General features: G+C 38.7%; 1 protein-coding gene across 1 annotated transcript in view; it reads right to left on the bottom strand.

Annotated features, from left to right (window-relative positions):
* The window catches only part of EYS (eyes shut homolog), an 873,960-nt gene that overhangs the window by 35,826 nt on the left and 823,098 nt on the right, over nucleotides 1–15,036 (bottom strand). The window contains exons 43-45 of the mRNA XM_027809136.2: nucleotides 10,372–10,538; nucleotides 10,046–10,190; nucleotides 2,250–2,424 (exon numbers count right to left, since the gene is read on the bottom strand). Coding sequence (XP_027664937.2) covers nucleotides 2,250–2,424; nucleotides 10,046–10,190; nucleotides 10,372–10,538 — 487 coding nt within the window. The remainder of the gene's footprint in view (nucleotides 1–2,249; nucleotides 2,425–10,045; nucleotides 10,191–10,371; nucleotides 10,539–15,036) is intronic.

Here is a 15,036-nt window from a genome sequence, read left to right as displayed (position 1 = left end):
ATTACATGCATGCTACATCCACACGTCTTTGGCAATATTTCACTTTTTTATGAGAGGAAAAAAAGGGGCCATTACAGGTACATGCATGCATATATGCATAGTCTGTGAAAACCTAGCTGTCCTGAAATATGAGGAGAGGAATATAATTCAGTTGTAGGTCACTACAAATTAAAAACAAACAAACAAACAAAAAAAACCCGCCCCAAAAACCCAAATTACACATACACACAATTTTAGAACAATCCCTGAACAAATCTGAAATAAAAATTATGAAACTATAATGATGAAAAAGACCTTTGCCTATAACATCAAGCTTCCAATGTAGCTATGTCACCAGCTGCCACTCTAGATGTTTTCAAATGTTCTCTAGCGGCTCTGTACCTTGTAGACATTAAGACGACTTAGCACAGCTGGGTAAGTTACTGAAGCAAGGATTTAGGGTTGTGTAAGTGGGCAGATGAGAGTGGCATGCTTCAGCCCACATTTCTGGTATTTGTTTTCCTGCAGGTTTGGTTTTCTTTCTCCTCTAATATGCTCATAAGTGAAAAAAATGCCATTCTCTTTTTCTCATTCCTCAGAAGATCAAACACTATGAATGTCAAAGGTTTAACAGTTCTGGAAGGATCCTGCAAAGTGCAATAGTTGGGGCATACTGTAGTGCAACATCTGGAAAGCAATCCCAATTTCTGTCTTTCAAAGCATTTCCTTCATTACTGCTTGCAAGGGTAATGGTGAGGGAACTGCATGCTGCATCTCAAGGGTGAATTTTCCAAATTTTGGTACAGCCTTACTAGCTTTAGAAGCACTAGTTTTGTACAGGTTTTCTTGAAGATTTGTCTTGCGGCAGCAAAACCAATTACCATATAATTCTCTTTCTAACACACAGATTGTTCTTAGCTTGACAGGTATGCAAAGTCTTTTCTTTGTAGCACAACAGGACAGGTCTTGTTGTTTTCAAGAAGAATCATACACAGAGGCTCCACAGTGTAAAGCCTGTTTTTTTCTTTTTACCTGTCTTGCTGTTTGCAGTGTTTTCAGTCAATGTCTTCAGATGTTTTAAATCAGCGCTTTTCGCTTTTTTAAAAAAATTATGCAAATACATGTAATGAATGAATACATGTGGAAGCACATGAGGGGAAGAAAGTATAATTAATCTTGGCAGATACTTTTAAAATGTGAAGTGCTCCTCAGCAACTCCTCAGCAAAGGTTTTCCAGCTGAGTTACAAAGTGTTTAACAGCAAGATTTATTATAATAGCAGTGCTGACACACAACAGCAATTTGGAAATGCAAATATACTTCCTTCTTGTATGCCTTATAGCCTGGACACTAAGATCCACCTACACTTAGCGATGAAGCACGAATGACCATAGACTTGTCTTCTGAGCCAGCTGTCCTTGCCATCACTTATTATCCCGTAGGTCAGCCAGGTGAACAGTTTATATGATGAACTGACATAATTCAAACAATTTTAACATGACATCCTTACTAACACCTTGTTCTAATTGAAATGGATTAAGAAGATCTTCCACCAGCCAGCAGATCTGGAGAGGCAATGTAAATGAATGGCATGAAATGTGACCAGAGTAGGTGCACTTGAGAGTCAGGAAAGCATCCACAGAAATCACAACTGGAGACACAGAGAACTGTGTGTATTAGGGAGAGACTGAGCAGGAGAAAAGGACGCACATTTGCTAGGTAAGGAAGCTCCTAAGGATTTAAACTGGCTTAGAACTTTCTGATGTTGGGCACTCAGTGGTTTACTCCATAAATGTGTTCTTAGGTGAAAATATTAATTTCCAGGAAACAGAAGTCACCTATTTCTGCCCCATTAGCCATGTTCGGACATTAAGAAGCCAAGCTCTCCTCTTTGCTATTTGTTGTCTGCTAGCTAGGCTGCTCACTTAGTTTTTAAGAAGTGTCTTTCTTACACATCTAGTTCTTCCCATGCATTTTGTAGCAAGTCTGGATACCAGTGACTTCAGTGGAGCAGAACCAGTCCATGGAATTTCTTTAAAAAGCTCCCCAGGAAGTGTCCTAACTTAATGTTAATAATTTAGTTTTGATTTTAGTAATGTAAGATTAAAATTATCTGTGTAACTGAATGAACCTTTCAGCAGTTTTCTTTCTTTCTAATAACATAAATAAAAGCTCCTGAAGACTTCAGTTATCAAGCCACTGAATTACCATAGTTATTAGTCTAGAGATCAGTCTATGCTCTAGTCTACAAAAAAAAAATAATATACTTACTAAACAGTAGAGCCACTTTCTTTGCACTTCCCACCATTTCTGCATTTTATTAAACTGCATGGGGAGTCTTCACATTGTCCAACACTGCGACCAGAATTAGGGTGACCTTCTGGAGTGCCTGGTGATTTAAACTCCTGACTCATGCTGGTGCGAACTTGAACATCAAAAATGCAACCTCAAAAGTAGAAAGAAAAAACAAATGACATTTAAAACAGATACAGGAGTCAAACCAACCAACCAACCAAACAAGGGCAGTGTCAAACCTCAATGAATGGGTTCCACCACAATGTCTTCAGTGGATGGGCAATCGTATCATCTACATCAGCTAAAGGTATGCTGTCTATTTTCTGTTCAGGCAAATGAGTGGGTGATTTTAAGTTCATTCATTTAATAATAGGTAAAATACCAAAAACAATTTCTCAAGGAATAGAATACAAAGTCAGTGACAGAGGAGTGACTAAGTGCAATTTTGTGTTTACACACACATAATCTTACAGGAATGCACCTATATCAGATAAAAGCAGTCAAAAAAACCCCTACAAAAAAACAACCTAGAAAAAAAGAACAGACACCAAGAAGTCTGTTTAATGTAAAATTTGTAAGAATCCGGAGTTCACTGACTAATATAATGCAGGCAGGGAATGTGGGCTTGGATTTCCTTAGGCTGAAAAGGACCCTTTCAGGGAAAGACCCAGATTCTCCCCTTCCTAAGTGAATGCTTCAGTCCCTGGTACACACAGATCATGTCACACATGACCACATTTTAAAGTAGATGCATGATGCTCTTTTAGGCCCTTAATGTCAGAAAATAATTCAAAAATTTAATGTATACTAATAAAGGTAAACACTTCTAGAGTCTGTTACTTGGTCCTGTGGGCAAGTGACCTGGTGTAGTCATGGTTTTATTATCAAACTTTTATTACTTTCCAGTAACAGTACAGCTGCATCCAGATTACTGATGGGAAACGGTCCCTAGTTTATGTTAAGTCCTTAAATACAGAAAAGAATTGTTTGGAAAAATGATAGTTGTCACAGACCAAATATATTTCAGGGACTATTGTAAGAATTTATTTATAGAGATGATTGAGTGCCAGTGCCTGGATCTATGCCGTGACATTCTTTTAATTTGCTAAGACGTTGGTATCCCAAGTGAAGAGAGGAGCCAAAGCTTCAGAGTGAAGCAGAGATATTCCCTACTTGCTACCTCCAAGCTACTCTTATTTAGCCTGTGGGCTTTCTGGGGATTGCCCCTTTGGAGAGTCTGTTCTTTCTAGTGACTGCACACAATAGTTAATCTTATGCATCTAATTTAATTCATCAGTATTTCTTAATCACATTTCCAGATCCACATGCTTATTTATGTACTGCAAAGCTGAAGATTGTGCCATATAGCGTATCTTTTTTGATCAAACCCTAAGTAACTTTTCAAAATATACCTGAACATCCAAGTGATTTAAAATCACATTTAAAGGTAGCCTTAAGCACTTTTGAAATGTCATCCAGATCTATACATAAATATATACAATTTTAAAGCAGAAAACAGGTTTTAAACCACTTTATTTAAACCAGTACAATAAATAAAGTATCTGGAAATGCTCATACCTTTCCAAACCTGATTTATACAATTTAGCTGAGATATGGTGAATACCTGTAATGCTTGAAATCATGAGAATAGTAGGTATTCAGTAGTGAATGCCAGGGGCTCTCTCCTTAATATTAAAGGCAAGAAAAGGCTATGTTATGAAAGCTGCAAGCAGTCATCACACTGTTTTTAAAAAAATCACTTAATATGAGTTTTGCATGATTCACTGAAATCACAGGAGAAAAAACCTTCCACCTGAAAGACACAATGAATGTCCAATTGTGAATTTTTGTTACGGTCATGTAATTTATTTTGAACAAAATGTAAGTAATATTTATAGCAAGATAACTATTTTACCTACAGTTAGAAAAATTATAGTAAAAGTAGTTTTCATAGACAGGTTTTTCCATATTATACATTTTGTAGTTCTGTTTATATTGACATAAAACTGGTAAGTCAAAAACTCATATTAAGCAATTTAAAGATAATCTAGTTTGATGATTATTTGCAATCTTCATATTAATGCTTCTTTGCTTTTAACAGAGTTGGTTTTAGGCCAATGTATGCTCGATAAATCCTAACTAACATTTCATCTGTTTATCATAGCAGATAAAGCATGTTCTGTTCTCCTGAGTCTTGCTGGAGTGCTAAAAAAAGCAGCTCAGAGCTCTGTGTAAATAATGGAAAGCACAGTGAGTACCCAAGAATTGGTAAGGTCGTCATGGAAAATAAACTCACATTTGTGTTGATGACTAGTTTAACAGCACCAGTAGAACATCTAGGTTAGCAACAGTTCTTGAGCACTTGTAAACAAAGCATATAGTAAGTACAAGAGTATTTTGGCCCAGATTGATGAGTTCCACTGATTTTTTCATTTAATTTTCTTATTTCTTCTAATTCTTAGTTAGTGGGATGCAGGTGAAGGACTCAGAACAGCAATTTGAGCCTGTTGTAGCAAGTACTATACAACCTTCTGCAGAGGGATCGGCTGATGAATGCGCCTTCTTTCTGACCTGAATTCCCTTTGCTCTGCCAGTTCTGGGCCTCTTAAGGAAAGGCTGCCAACTATTCTGAATAGTGGAGAGGTTTTGACACAGCCAAGTGTGCAAGAGGAACTCAAACAAGTTTCTGAATTTGTGAGTTAACTTGGTTTGATCCTGAAAATCAGTTTGATGTAAGCTGAAATCAGATGTAACAAGAGCGTGCATTTACAGAGGATATAGTACCTTCTTGTTGGTAATCTTTTCTCTAGCGACTCGTTAGACCACACTTAGAGCTTTCTGTCAATGACTTTTTCTTACTCTCAATCTGATTTATAGCTTTCACCCCAGTCAAGCAAAGTTCACATACCACCAAAGAGCCACCAAGAATGGATTAAGGAAACTGCAGAGATTATGATAAAAAATATCACTTCATTACTCAGCTTTATTTTTTTTTCCTGATATATCCTTATTATACAAAGAATTTTTTCCAAAATTTCCCACTATTCTCCCTTACCTGCTTGTTAGCACTTGGTACTAATACGACTGAAAAATACAAAAGCAGGCAAGAGTATTGACAGAAATAAATACACAGATAAACTGTGGTCTACCTGAATGCGGAACTGAATTTAAACATTTCTAAAATGCTGCCTCTCCTAAAGTGCTTTCCTTTTCCCTTGTTTTGATTGACTGCTGTGAGTAGTGGGGTGTTTGTCTAAAAGAGATGGTTCCCACAATGACTACCCAGTGCTGCTCTGAGCTCTGACGCAAACACCCAGAGGTGGTATGATATGAGTCATATCAAATTGTGATGCAAGAGGCAACGCTGATTAAAAATGACTTCAGAAGTCACTTTCCTTCTGTGACATCTGTGATGCAGGAACATAAAGAAAAGTAGTCTTTGCCCAGGCAAGCTTGCAATGTATTCTATCTTGTTATGAACATAAACTTAGATCACAAGGCTATATTTGTGTCTATTTGGAATGCATCTGAGTTCTGGGTTTACTTTATTTGAAAAAGTGACTGCAGTAGCTGGAATTTTATTTACTTCTTTGCAAAATGTGAAATCCTGATAGCCTTCTATAATGGAATGACTGCCTGGGTAGGTGAGGGGAGAGCAGTGGATGTTGTCTACCTTGACCTCAGCAAGGCTTTTGACACTGTCTCCCATAACACCCTCATAGGTAAGCTCAGGAAGTGTGGGTGAGACGAGAGGACAGTGAGATGGATTGGGAACTGGCTGAATGGCAGAGCTCAGAGGGCTGTGATCAGCAGCACAGAGTCTAGCTGGAGGCCTGTAGCTAGTGGTGTTCCCCAGGGGTCAGTACTGGGTCATGTCCTGTTCAACTTATTCTTCAGTGCCCTGGATGAAGGGGCAGAGTGTGCCCTCAGCATGTTTGCTGGTGGTACAGAACTGGGAACAGTGGCTGAGACCCCAGAAGGCTGCGCTGCCATTCAGCGAGACCTGGACAAGCTGGGGAGCTGGGCGGAGAGGGACCTCATGAAGTTCAACAAAGGCAACTGTAGGGTCCTGCCCCTGGGCAGGAATAACCCCACGCACCAGTACAGGCTGGGGCCGGCCTGCTGGAAGGCAGCTGTGCCGAGGAGGACCTGGGAGTTCTGGTGGACAGCAAGGTGGCCATGAGCCAGCAGTGTGCCCTGGTGGCCAAGAAGGCCAGTGGGATCCTGGGGGGCATTAGGGACAGCGTGGCCAGCAGGTGGAGGGAGGTGATCCTCCCACTCTGCCCTGGTGAGGCCACATCTGGGGTGCTGTGTCCAGTGCTGGGCTCCCCAGTTCAAGAGAGACAGGGAGCTGCTGGAAAGGGCCCAGTGGAGGGCTACAAAGATGATGAGGGGACTGGAGCATCTCCCTTATGAGGAAAGGCTGAGAGAGCCGGGCCTGCTTAGCTGGGAGAAGACTGAGAGGGGATCTGATCAATGTCTACAAATAGGGTGTCAAGAGGATGGGACCAGGCTTTTATCAGTAGCGCACAGCAACCAGAGAAGGGGCAACAGGCACTAAGTGAAACACAAGAAGTTCCTTTTGAATATGAGGAAGAACCTCTTTACTTTGAGGCTGACAGAGCACTGGCACAGGCTGCCCAGAGGGGCTGTGGAGTCTCCTTCTCTGGAGACATTCAAAACCCACCTGGATGCAACTCTGTGCATCCTGCTTTAGGTGAACATGCTTTAGCATGGTTTAGATGATCTCCAGAGGTCCCTTTCAACCCTGCCCATTCTGTGATTCTGTGAGAATTATTTATGTGAAAAGGTGACTTTTTCAGCATGAAAGAGGTTCCTCAACAGTTCAGCTTTATGGTAAGAGCTTCTTTTGCCTTTTTATTCCTCCATTTAATACTATTTGCTGTCAAACAACAGATTGCTTCTATAGCCATTCTTCATCCTATTTATGAACAGGGCCACAGGAAGAATCAGTTGCTCCTCCCTCTCTGCTCTTCATTTATTTCTAGATGCAAGCCCTGGCTCTCCATCAATTGCTTCTATGGCTAGAGACTGCATCCTGCCATCATGGTAGCACACGGCATGAAATGCAAGAACTTTCCCTCTTTCCCTCCCCCTTACACCAGTTTTTTCTCTCACTGTCTCAGGAGATGTGAGGTCTGGAAATTCAGCTGCAACTTCTGGCTTTTTCCAAATAATTCTCTATCTCATTTTATGTAGGTGAGTCATAGTGTTGCATTGTGCAGACCTGAGCACGAGAGTTGGTTTTATACTCCACTTCAGATTATCCATAATGAGCAAACTGAGTCTCTTTGGCCACAAGACTTACAGCTACCTAAACCCCACATTGATTATTTAGAGCAGCTACAGTATGCTCTGCTACACACCTCAGAAAACTCTCAGAGCTTCCTTAATTACACTGTTATAGGACAATGAAGAAACCCCAGACACTTCAGTAAAATATCCTACCATGTTCCCATTCACAAAAGGCTCTAAGCCCTCAATAAGCTACAAATTCAGATGAAGCTCAAAGTTCAGATGCCTCAGAGTCCACATGAACTTGGCTGCTTCATGTGAGCTCTACCTTAACTAGTTTCTTCTGCTTCTCACAAAGTCTGAAGGAAGTTTTCTAAATTGCTCAAGGTACCATCAAACATTACTCAGCCTATTGAAAGAAACTGTAGGTGCTAATGCCCAATTTTCCTAAATTTAAATTTCCCAGTTTCCTTCCCCCACCCCACCCCCCCCGAAAATTACTTGAACAACTGCTAAAGGCATGCAGGTAGGGGAGGAAATGGTCTGAAAAAGGGTAAAAATCCTAAATGATTGCACGCTGACACTGAGGACAGTCAACCTTCAGTAGCAAAGCTGACTTCCGTGTTTCTCGATCCAATAGTGATTGCTTATAAAATGAGGGGTACACTCTGGTATTAGAAGTAAAATGCTTTTAATAAACCATGTCTTTAAAAGCAGCCAACAGCAGCTTTCCAAAGTCTGAGGATCTTAATTAAGTATGTGCTAAATAAATTTATCTTGACTGTCATTTCCAGAGTTTTTCTGTGAGGTCCCTATAGCTGCAGTTTGGCTGTAGTAAGAAGATTCAAAACTTTCTTTTATATTGGTGGTATTGCAGTTCCCACTCTGGAGAAGGGCTATGGAGGTTTATTTCTGACCCCGAGGATCCTGAGAGCTGAAACTGGGGGTATTTCTGAGCTAGAAGAACAAATGAGATGCTGACTACATAAGAAAATGTCATAGGGAAGCGTAGCTTCCTTGAAAGTCAGTATGCTCTGGAGAACAGAAACAAGCTGATGCTGGGAACTGGAGCATGGAATCAATTAGCAAATACAGTAGACATAAAACTGTGAATGATAGGAACAAAGAGAAAACTGTCCATGTGCTACACATTTGACAAAATTTTGAGGTAGAGACTTCTTTTTAAACAGTAAGAAAAATCAAGAAATAGTATGATAACAGTACATGAACTTTGACTTTTTTTGGGGGGAAGAAGAATATTAATCCTGCATTTGTAGAAATTTGGTCATTGTAATACAGTTGCAACATGAGGAACCTGTAAAACTGGCAAAAGGTTTGTAGTTAAAGTGAAGCACCAGAGACTCCTGTTGGTCACCCCTAATATTAACATGTCTATAAAAAAAAGCCAGAAGTACTTCATAAATATTGACACTATTAAAACACTGGCATAGATGTTATGTTTTATGATAGGCCAATTTGAACCTGTTAAGAAGCTATGGAAAGTCTAACTATACAATCCATACTTTCTGAAAAGGTGGAGAGAGATGAAATGTTAATTCATATGACTTTCTGAGAGAAAAGTTGATTATAGGATAAGAAATTGATTTTGAGGAAGTCTCTGTGTAAGAAGAAAAAGTAAGGAAGCAGCTGGAAAAGAGGCAGTTACATGGTCTTAGTGGAAATCGAGTGTAGGAGTGTATGAAAATGAATTTTATTGCTATGCTTGCCTTTCTAAATGTGCCCCCAATTTTATAACTGAGAACTCAAACTTTGCTGGCTATGACAAAATGTTTTCTTTTCATTTGAAAGGCTTTCTAGTGCTTAAAACATTGGTTTTACCTCATATTGAAGTCTACCTCATAAATATTGAGCACATTACTTCTATGGAAGTAAGGAATGCAAATAAAGAAGCATCATGAACAAATGCTTTGTTTCACTGTTGATCTGGTAGGAGTGTAATTAAGATTTCCACGGAGCTTCAAATAACCAGTTTTGAGGTAGGAATTATTATCTGTTAGAAAAATAGCTCAAATACTCCTAACAGGAATTACTTAGGTCCTGTCTAAAGACCAAGATCATGATATCAGGAAAAAAAAATTGGGAATCCATCGTGATTTTTTCAGCATGTTTTCAGCATGAAAACTATTACCCAAACCAGCACTGCCAGGGACAATGATCAGAGCTATCTGGCAGAAGAACATAAACTACTTCACTGCATAGAAAGAAAGTCCTTTTGAAGCAATGCTGTAGAACAGGGACAGATAAGAAGAAATGGTATCATGGCAAATATCTATTTTTATTGGAAACTTAAAGTATTAAAAATATTTAGCGAAGACTTTCTTTGTATCATATTTCTTAGTTATCATAGTGACATAATGAAAAAGCCACAGAAAGCTCAGCCAAGGAGATCCAAGTTTGCTTTCTTGTAAGACAGAGATTTTACATCGTTATTTCATAGGCAACTGAAACAATCTAACACATACTTTAAAAGGAAATGAAAATAGTATAATCTTTACCTTGAAAGCTGTTCTTAAATCTGGATCCCTTTGGTAGGAGTTCTGGAGTATACTCACGATAGCCTCCTAAGTAAAACTGACTGAAGACATTGAGTCCAACAAGTCTCCCAGGGGAAGTGACAGTTTTATTCTTCTGATCATCCACCTTTCAATGAAACATTTTTATTTGTCACAACAAAGAATTTACCTTCTTCAGGAACTACTAATGAGAAAATCATCCAAACTTAGCAGAGAAACAAAAGTGATTTCTAAACTTCCCTTATAAAATGTAAAAAAAGAGAATTTTCATCTAAAAGCTATCCTTTCTAAAGGAAATAATTTTTTACCTTCAGCCAGCCTTTTTGGAGATATCTGCCAAGACGGATGACATGAATACTGAGTGTCAGATCAAGTGGTTTACTAATGATTGCTGCCACGCCAGAACCTAGATTGTAGCTATATACTACTCTGCCATTACGTAGGCCTAACTCCAAGAAATCATCTCCATTCAAACCTGAAAAGACAAAAATAGAGTAACTACTTATTCCAGGATTTAGTAATACTGATGCATAAAATACTCTCCAAATCCACTGAAAATATATCAGTTTAGGAAAATTTTAGCGAGGAAGGTTTTAATCTTTGTGTGTATTTTTAATATTCTCTGTTTGACTTGTAATACTATTTTCAATACTTTTGTGAATTTAAAACAGAAACTGCAGAGATTTTGAACATATTTATAGGCTTTTTGAAGAAAATTCTTTTTCACACTGGAGTAGGTTAGTGACAGCAGTCATTGCTGTTCCTTCTCTCTCCCACATGAATAAATTTTCAACTTTCTCCAAAATCTCTAAAAAAGGAAAATTGAAATTCCAGGTTGCATGGGAGAATAGCCTATGACTTAATTCTATTCCAGTATGCTTTCAGCTTTCATGGTAGGTACTTTAACAACCTCAAAACTTGAGGGTACCTGCTGCTGTGAGGTATGGGGAGCAACAGGGATATGGGCCTGAAGAAGTTCTAGCAGCTTCTGTCAAGCTCAGTAAGCTGCCCTTGACCCAAGAGTGCCTGGAGACTTTATTGCAGCTGCCCCGATTAGGGACAGTGTATTTGTTATTGAAGTTTCCCTGGTCAGAAGAGCCGTACGCTTTAAATCTCTGAAGTCTTCTTAAACTTTCAGGTTAGGAATGACTTTCAGTTCATTCACTTGCAAATTTGCAGTAAATAGTTTTATTTATTTATATTTAGAACTACATGCTATAAATGTAGTCTGTGCTTTTCAGGTACTATACTATAAAATCTCATTTGAAAGGTTTGAAGACTGACATAAAGCCTGTGAGTAAGAATTCAATTCCTGGACCCATTTCTGGTCATCCAAGTAAACGGATTTTTACACTGGTATCTTTGAAGCAAATTCAATCCCTCTTTTCATATAGACAAGATTGGAACTATCATTAGTTAGAGAAAACATAACCAATTTGTTTCTATTTACAAACCCCACACTTTCCTTTGCACATGCTCATAGAATGGTAAAAGAACTGGGATACAAACAATGGTAAACAGGAAGAATGTTCTGTCTTGGATTAGGATGTCCTGAATTGAAAATCAAAGCCATCAATGTCTTTTTACAGCTCTCCTGTGAATTCAAGCAATTCAGTGCTCAATCTCATGCCTGTAAACTGTTTTATTTGATGTTTTCTTAATAAGTTTTAATAAGGCGATCTCATTTTGTATTTCTTTTAGGGAAGGTTTCTTCCTACTAGTCCTTGCAGGGTCATATGGCAGCCCTCATTTCAAATGCGTGTCTTGATGCTCCTGCTCCAAGTACATGGGGAATTTGCTTCACTTGCGGAAGATAAAAGTGGGCTTTTCCTCACAGGAAGCAATGATACGTATCTCATCCCTGCACTGAAGTTCTGCATACTGGTGTTTCACAACCAAACCTGCCATATTCCCCTTATCTCATAGGCTGTAAATGAATATGCTGCATTAGCAATGCAGGAAGGGGGGCAGGGAACAGTACTTTGATTTTTCTCTACAGAAGTTTGATTTTTCTCTACAGTTACTACTTTGATTCAATGTGAATATATATAAAAATAAAAGCTTATTGCAAAGAATTTGGATACAGAGCATTGGTAGAAAACGTACAGTTGCATTCAGTTCAACAGAACACACACACTGTTCATTTTCATTACAATGATTTGTTCATTACGGAATGAAAGCCCATTGCCTTCAGTTACACTGGAACATTACAACTGAAGGGCCTCCAAACTGAAAATATAATTTTTTTTAAATGGTTACCAAAGTTTCTATTTTCAGCAGTGTCAAAATGTACTTACATGATTTGGCCTGTAAAACTAGGGGAGGCACTTTAAAGATAAAGTGTTATTTAAAATGCTGTCTGAATTTTTAAAAAGCTTTCTTGGAAATGAAGTACATAAAACAAATGCAGCAGTGTCAGCATTCTACAAAATCGACCTAATGATGAAAATAATATTAATTAATAGCCTGCATAAACAGGACAGCTTTTAATTGTTTTGTTGGTTTTGATTTTTCAGTCTTACTCCTTGTCCATACCAAGAATGGAAAAGAAAACAGACTCTCAAGTATGATTCAAAGAAATAAGGCAATCTTAAATTCACATTCTTTTTGTTGATTTCTGACCCACATATTTAGGAATTAAAAAATGGTTGATTTCTACTTATGCATTAGTCTTACAATGACATAATTTTACCGACTTAGTTTTTCTTGGACTGATATAAATGCAAATAGAATCAAATCCCAAACGCTTCAACATATTACACTTCCGAGGTCGTAGGTTAAGTGACTTAAATATCTTAACTATGCAAACCAATGGTGGTTATTTTGTAGAGTATACACTAATAGATGGATTTGGGGGAAACAAAATTCCTGCTTTTTTTGCTTTTGTATCTGTTATTAGCTCTAGAGTATTTGTTACTGAAGTTTCTCTGGTCAGAATAGTTTTAATTCTCTGAAGTCTTCTTAAACTTTCAGTTTAGAACTTACTTTTTTGAAAAGAGCAAGTAAATAATTTCTTTACATTTAGGACTACATATGCTATCATTGGCAGGAATCCTTCAAAATAAGATTGTATTTTTTTGGGGGGGGACAAGCACAGTACCTTTTTATTACAAGAGGGCAGAAAATGAAACTTGAAATTATCTGTTTTAAATTATTTTTTACTGTCTTATATTTAAACACTGCAGCTGTTGAAAAAGCAGACCTTTATACATACCACATACACCTACGTTGCAGTGTCCTGCAATACAGAACTACAGTAAACACCCTTTAAAAATAATTTGTGAGTGCAGATGTTTGATATGTATAAATAATCTCATGCTTGAGCTGCAAACAGCATACTCAGCAGCACTTTCCTCTTTTTAGATGTGTACTTTTTGAAACAACCAGTGCTTTTAATTTTGAAGACCTTCATATTCACTGTTTTTCTAAGTCCTGAAAATTATTTAATTCTAGTCAAGTGAATGATACTGGCTTTCTTTTTTCAGACTTCCTTTCTTTCTGTCTAAAAATGAGGACATCAATATTTATATATATACATACCTCCCTCCTCTTCTTTCTTAAGTAAGGAACTATACTTGCAAGTTCTTGGAACGGACAGATTTGTTTATTCCAGTGTGAAAGCAATGGTAGTTAGCATGTATTCAGCCTCAATTGATTTAAAATTAAAGAAAAACCTTATTTTGGAAACAGGAGACAAAAGCTGCACACTTTTGCAGTACTGCTATCTAAATATTCACAGGGCAAGTGATACAGGTAGATTTGCTTTTGTTTTTACATTATTACTCCTAGTTATAAAGTAAGTACCGAACAACTATTTACATAAGCTTAACATATCTTACGGCCCAGCTTCGCTCCTTCACTCCAGACTTCCCTTCCCCAACAACAAGCAGTGCCTGTGGGCTGGGGTCTGTGATCAGTATGTGGTGGTTTCTCTCTGCTGCTTCTTCCTCCTCACACTTTTCCTCTGCTCTGGCATGGGGCTCTCCATGGGCTGCAGTGTTGATGATCTGCTCCCCTGTGGAGGCGGCATGGGGGTCCTCCTTTTCCTCCTTTCCCTTCTCCTCCTCCTCCTCTGACCTTGTGTTCCCTCTGCTGCTTCTCACTCTTTTTTGTTCCCTCCTGTGCTCTCTCTGTTGGGGTGTTTTGCCCTTTCTGAAATACATTTTCACAGAAATGCCACCACCTTGCAAGTAACATTTACGTGCCCTGTACATGTACAGACTGTGGCAACTTTTGTCCTCGCCTGTGGGAACAGGAGATGTTTTCCAAGTATTCCAAGCCAAGTCAGGGGTCAGCCGTAGCCCCCAGGCTCAAAGAAGAGGATGTGTCCCCTGTGACCAGGGGATATTGCGAATACCGTTAGTCTGAGTGCTGTCAGAGGTTTGGTAGGAAGTGAGATACTACAACAAGGGTGACTTTTGATTGATAAGCTTTGTGAGGGAAAGAGGAAAAAGATGTTATACATCCCTGCATTAGACAACGTTTGGCAGTACCTCACAAGAGGTTAGCTGCGACATCAGTGTCCATGGTTTAGGCAGAGATGGCGGGGGGAGGGGAATTAGGTAGGGTACTGCAAGAGAATGCTAACTGTGAGAAATGGGATGAAATGGAGAAAGGGGAACATGTAAACAGAATATTAAAGATACTTTTTTACAGCCAGATTGCAGGCTCTGAAAAACCTCACATTCCTCATGGCGAGGGCATTGTTGCTTGATACTCAGTAAATTCTTAGAACAACAGCATCTCCTCTCGCTGAGATAAGCAAAGTTCACTTGGGAAGAAATACTGCTTTCTGATAATTAAAACGAGGGTTACTCAGTCTCCTCATCCATTTTAAATAAGGGGAAAATAAATAAAACTGCTACAAAGTAATTTACCAACACCTCATTGTTTCTTAGCCTTGCCCACAGCTGGTGCTCTGCTGCCCATCCATCATTTGACATAGGGCTGCAGAAATGCATTACTACTGTACA

This window comes from Falco cherrug, chromosome 6, assembly GCF_023634085.1.
Source record: "Falco cherrug isolate bFalChe1 chromosome 6, bFalChe1.pri, whole genome shotgun sequence".
NCBI lineage: Eukaryota > Metazoa > Chordata > Aves > Falconiformes > Falconidae > Falco > Falco cherrug.
This window is presented reverse-complemented; position numbering and strand designations above follow the sequence as displayed.